Source organism: Lathyrus oleraceus, chromosome 2 (assembly GCF_024323335.1).
Source record: "Lathyrus oleraceus cultivar Zhongwan6 chromosome 2, CAAS_Psat_ZW6_1.0, whole genome shotgun sequence".
NCBI lineage: Eukaryota > Viridiplantae > Streptophyta > Magnoliopsida > Fabales > Fabaceae > Lathyrus > Lathyrus oleraceus.
In genome coordinates this window covers 202,007,776-202,013,657 of record NC_066580.1, presented here as the reverse complement: position 1 = coordinate 202,013,657, position 5,882 = coordinate 202,007,776, and the positions used below count along the sequence as shown (strand labels likewise).

General features: G+C 34.8%; 1 protein-coding gene across 1 annotated transcript; it reads left to right on the top strand.

Annotated features, from left to right (window-relative positions):
- Positions 1-484: 484 nt before the first annotated feature.
- LOC127118880 (serine/threonine-protein kinase MPS1) lies at positions 485-5,605 on the top strand. The gene is made up of 6 exons (XM_051049119.1): positions 485-777; positions 863-1,000; positions 2,279-3,219; positions 3,526-3,726; positions 4,368-4,529; positions 4,743-5,605. Exons 1-6 carry the CDS (start codon positions 705-707, stop codon positions 5,328-5,330), a joined length of 2,103 nt encoding a protein of 700 aa, XP_050905076.1. The 5' UTR covers positions 485-704; the 3' UTR covers positions 5,331-5,605.
- Positions 5,606-5,882: the final 277 nt, after the last annotated feature.

Below are 5,882 nucleotides of genomic sequence, written 5' to 3'. Positions count from 1 at the left end.
CTAAGAGGTCTGGAAGAACTGCTTGACTGCCTCAATGATATCATGCATGATGATGTCCTAATAGGTGTAGAAAAAGAAGGCACCAAAGTCATTCGAGTCAGAAGCCCCTTCTTTATTATAATTGAAAACAACCTCTTTAATCTCAGTTGCATTAGAGATCTTAGTAAACATGTGATTGATTTCATCAATTACAACCAAAGGGATGCAGTCATCAATCAAAGTAAGGTCAGGAGAAATAATATTTGGGTTGGAGAACAACCTTTGGTAATAGGCTACATGGTCACACAAAATGTCTTGATCGAAAATGAGCACATTATCAATATAAGCGTATGTTCTATTTATATACTCGACAAATACATTAATTATTTAAAAATATATATTTTTCTTATAATAATGATATTTTTTGTTTATGATCTCATCCAGGTTTTTCAAAAAAAATAATTTAATTTTTAAAAAGCACCATAAAATTAAATTATGTAAACTCTCAACGGGCATTTTTAGGAGTCCCTCTCCTATCGCCGCAACACAAACACAATGTTGTCTTCGATTGGAGCCATTTTCAATTTCAAAATGTTGATTTACTCTACCCGGTTCATTCATCTTCACTGAAACACAACAAATGAAAATGCTCTCATCTCGCGTTTTTATTGTAACGGCTAAGTAAAATCCCCATTTTTGGGATTAGAAAATGTCCCAAAATTTCCATGGATGGGAACCCTAACTCTTCCGAACTTCTCCGCCAATTTCAAGCAGCTCTCAAACGCCCCCGACCTCCTGGTACAATTACTCTTGTCTCACTCACTATCTATTTGCTCATTCACTTTCTTTTCTTCTTTCTCATTTTTGAGAGTTTTTTCATCAGGTGGTGCCTCGCAACCCAATATCATGCGGCCAAAACGTTCTGCTGCTGCTGAAGCAAAGGCAATGGCCATGAGTAATTCTCAGGACTCTCAATCCAGTCTGGATCAATCGGGGAATCACTCCCTTTCTTTTCCAGATGGTAATTTTATCTTTTTCTTTTAGGTGTTTTGTTTAATTCACACATGCCTTGTGTTCTATCTCGACATGTGAAAATCCAACCTTTACTTACTGAATAACTCAGATTGGAAAAGTGTTGTCCTATTTAATAATTTGGCAAAAAGGTTAGGTTTGAAATTGAAATTCAGATTGGAACTAATTGGAATGTAAAATGAGAAAACTACATTTCTGTTTCTTCAAAATCTTTCCAGTCCAATCCATGAACATTACTATAGAGCTCTGCGTGGGAGTTTAGAGGCGAGGAAATGGAAGGACTTTGGGGGAGGGGATGAGAAGGAAAGAGAGAAATCTTCCCTTTTATTTGAAAAGAATACTTATGATAAATGTAATTTTAATTTTGATAGAATTATGGAAAGATGAAAATGATATCAATTATTTTTCCAAGACCATCAAAACCTTAGTTTAACAGATTGTTTGAGTTCACCAAATTTGAGAAATTTTGTATTATCAAGAAAAATTAAACCCCCATTCAAGTTGGGAACTATCATTCCTTCCTTTTCCAAAAATCATCTTCTCTCGTCTCCTTCTACACTCCCAAACTAGAGCCTAAGAACGTCCTAGTGCACAAGGTGGGATAAGATATACTCCCTCCGGTCACAATTATAAGCAAAAATAACTACTTTTACATTAATTGAGAAAATTAGTAATGTGTGATTAACTTTCTTGATTTCATGCACAGTTAAAGTAAAATTTACTATAATATCCTTAGCTATATTTGATGAATCAACTACCAGCATTAAATGCTTTTTAGCTAAGTCTTGGGTATAATGGTGATACAAGCATTAATTAGTTTAAAGTTAATGAATTTTGCTTATAATAGTGACCAGGATTTAAGGTCACTCTTTTGCTTATAATAGTGACTTAGATTTAAGGTCACTTTTTTTTTGCTTATAATAGTGATCGGAGGGAGTACAGTCTTATTTTGCAAGCATAGTGCTTGTTTCTAGGATTTGAACTCGTCCCATGTAGTTCGCAATGAAGTAAGCTTACTGTTGTGCTAAGGTTTGCCCTCAGTCCATGCACACTACTACAATGTGTAATTTGGCTTTTAGACAACTTATTGATGCATTTTGACGGACAGATTTTTAAAAATGATTGCCAATATTGCGCAGATCGTAAAACAGTTATTATGCCCTTCCATGTATTTCTGTTCTTTTCATTCAACATGCAGGGGTCAATGATGTTATAGTCGGTGATTTGGAATACATATCATCTCACTTGGGTTCACTTGCATTGACAGAAATGAAGTGCTTGCGAAGCAGCGTGCCTGAAGCATCAACCGGAAGCAATCAAGATTTGAAGCCCAAAATATTTCAGCAGGCAGAGTCTAAAAAGAGTTTGATATCCGATGGAGGAAAAGTTTCTATATTGCCAAGGAGAACAATAATTACTCAAGATCATTTGCATAAATTCAAAAACTTTTTAAGCCAACCAGCTACACAATCTTCTGTAGTTGGCCCCTCGTGTGCAACAACTACATCAGTCCATTCAAGTTCGGCTCCCATGCTGAATTCTTTAACCGGTTCTTCTCATTCCCATCCAAATAGTGCCTCAAATTTGGTTGCAAAATGTTGTGGGAACCTTAATCCTCGTCCAATAACTCATGGGGTTATTAAGTCGGAAAATACTAACCTAAAAGAAACCAATAGAATATCAACAGATCAAGCAACTACTGCAGTCCAAGCTTGTAGTTCACTTACTGATGCTGAATTGACATTTAAGGAGAGCAACCCACCTAAAGAGCTGCAAGGAAGCGTTGCAAAGGAAACTAGTATTTCGAATAATGTTGTTTCCTGTAATGACCATGCGTTAACTAAAGGAAAAGACTCTGCAGTTACTACCAACACACAGCCCGAGGCTCCAACTGTATCTTCAGAAGTGAAGTTGGAGTCTTCAAAGTTAGGTAAAACAGAGAAAGATAAAGCTGCTCGGAAAATGACCTATAACCCTGTTTCGTTTTTCAAAGTTAGTGGCAAGTTATATCAAAGGCTTGGAAGAATAGGTACAGGAGGAAGTAGCGAGGTACACAAAGTGATTTCATCAGAATGTACAATCTATGCGCTTAAAAAGATAAAACTAAAGGGTCGTGATTATGCCACTGCATATGGATTTTGTCAAGAGATTGAGTATCTATACAGACTGAAAGGAAAAAGTAATATTATACAGCTTATAAATTATGAGGTACTTGCTCCCGACTTCTTATATCTGTTATGAATATTACAAATATCAATTATTGTTACATATTTTTTTTATACCCCTCTTATTAATATCTACTTGAATGGAGAAAAGAACTGATTGTCATTTAAGAAAATATGTCCTACAGAATAAAAATATGAAATCAATTGTTCAAATTTCCGTTTTTATTAATCCCTCTGTCTAATCTTTTATTCCTTAAGGCATGGACGAACATATTAAAAAATAATAAATTTAGATAGTTTTCTACAATTTTTGCCTTAATTCATTTTATCCACTCTTGTAATTAATTAGGTGACTGACAAGGCTTTGCTTGAGGGAGTCATGAAAGGCTCTTTCAACAATAAGGGTGGTAAAGTCAAGGATGATGGATTTATATACATGGTGCTTGAACACGGGGAAATTGATTTGGCACATATGTTGTCTCAGAAGTGGAAGGAACTGGATGGGTGCAACCAAACCATAGATGAAAACTGGCTTAGGTTTTATTGGCAGGTTTCAACTCTACAATTTAACCTTGAAATTATTCTATCACTTTTCCAACCTTCATGTTGTAGAATTACATTTCTTCTTGTCTATTCATCCGTTAGAATATTTCCTGTTTGAGTTTTCCAAAAGAATGCGAGCATCCTTGCCTTTCCTGTTGGACATGAATGTGTTCTAGTAGTCCAGTCTGTTCCTCATGTTTTATTTTTCCTTTACTGATATAGTGTACTTTTGGGGTCAAAATTACAAATCTTGCGTAACATGTAAAGAATTTACCAACCTAGAGGAAGTTGTACATTCTGGGATGTACGGCATTTTTATTTTTATAGAAGTCGTCGTGTACATGCCTGCCATGTACGACTTCTTTTTCTCTTTCTGCAAAAAAAAGAAAAAACGAAGCCGTGCATAGAGTTGGCGACTTTAAATGAAACCGTACATCCCATTGAAACCGCCTCTTTAACATGGAATCAAATAAAAGGCTCATTCATTCAGTCTTATTGGTAATCATCCTGCTTTCCTTTTATTTATTTTTACTTATGATAAAAAGTTTATTGTTTCCTTTCTATTTTCTTTCTTTATTGCATAGATTAAATTAGTACTGCAACTCTTTGCAAGTAAGTTAGCTGAGACTTTTTTGTTGATACCGACAGCAAATTCTTCAAGCTGTCAACACAATCCATGAGGAACGTATTGTGCATTCTGACTTGAAGCCTGCAAATTTCCTCCTTGTCAAAGGTTCCCTCAAATTGATCGATTTTGGAATAGCTAAAGCAATAATGAGTGATACAACAAACATCCAGCGGGATTCACAGGTATTGCATATTTCCAATATTTCCAATATTTCCATGTCTTAGTTTCTCTATTTGTTCAATTGAGATTATAATGCTATGGTTGAAATGTATGTATTTCAATTGAGAATATTTTGAAGTCTTCTGGACAGGCGAAGCATCATTTTCCAAAGACTTTCGCGGATCAATTGCATAAAGTTGTTAAATTTTCACTTAACTTTCTTTCATCTGCTGTAGGTTGGCACTCTAAACTATATGTCACCAGAAGCATTTATGTGCAACGAGAGTGATGCGAATGGCAACATCATAAAGTGTGGTCGGTCATCAGACATTTGGTCCTTAGGTTGCATCCTGTATCAAATGGTATATGGGAGAACACCTTTTTCAGATTACAAGACATTTTGGGCCAAAGTCAAAGTGATAACTGATCCAAAACATCAAATTACATATGAACCAGTTTCAAACCCATGGCTCGTGGATCTTATGAAGAAGTGTCTTGCATGGGATCGGAATGAAAGGTGGAGAATTCCTCAGTTACTCCAACACCCTTTTCTTGCTCCTCCAGTTTCATGTCATCCTTCTTTGTCCCAAGGTCATACCTTTAAATGGCTGCAACTTATTACGGAAACTGGTACGCATGATCAAGAAGCTTTGCAGCTTTGTTGTCAGCTCCAACAGGTGCTTGGCGACCCCTTTAAGTTGGTAACTCCTGACAGTTTAGATTCGCGAGACGGACAATGCAAGTTGTTGTCCCGTATATCAGAACTCTGTTTTCAGCTGCAAGAACGATTAGCGAATTCTGATAAAAATTCTGATAACAAGTAGTTAGTGGTTTTTGTTGGTGCTCATTCCAAATTCTTCTGGTTTCTATTCTATCTGTTTGTTTTTTATACTAGTAAGTAGCAAACGAAGTTTTGGGATCATGCTATCTCATGTCTAATTGAAGGTTTTGTAAATATTAATTTAGAATATTGTAACATAAAAGAGATCAATTTAGAAGGTACTATGGATGTAGGGTAAAATATCCAAAATGATGGTTTTGTCAAGAAATTCTACAAAATGATGGTTATATATCACGTTGAGTTCTTTGATTCATACTATATTTTTGCTTAGTCTCTAACTTGTTATATTATTTCTTTTTCTGTTTTTTAGTCTATTTTTTTAAATATATTTTTTTACATGTCTTATTTTCATATTTACTTGCATTTTTTTCTTCATGGTGTATTTAGTTTATTATGCATTTTATTTTATTTTTATATTTTATGTTAATATGTGTTTTTAATATATTTTCTTGTCCATGGCTTTGTACTGTTTTATAAATTAACCTTATAGATATTTTATTGGATTAGATAATTCATCAAGATTGAAAAATTATTA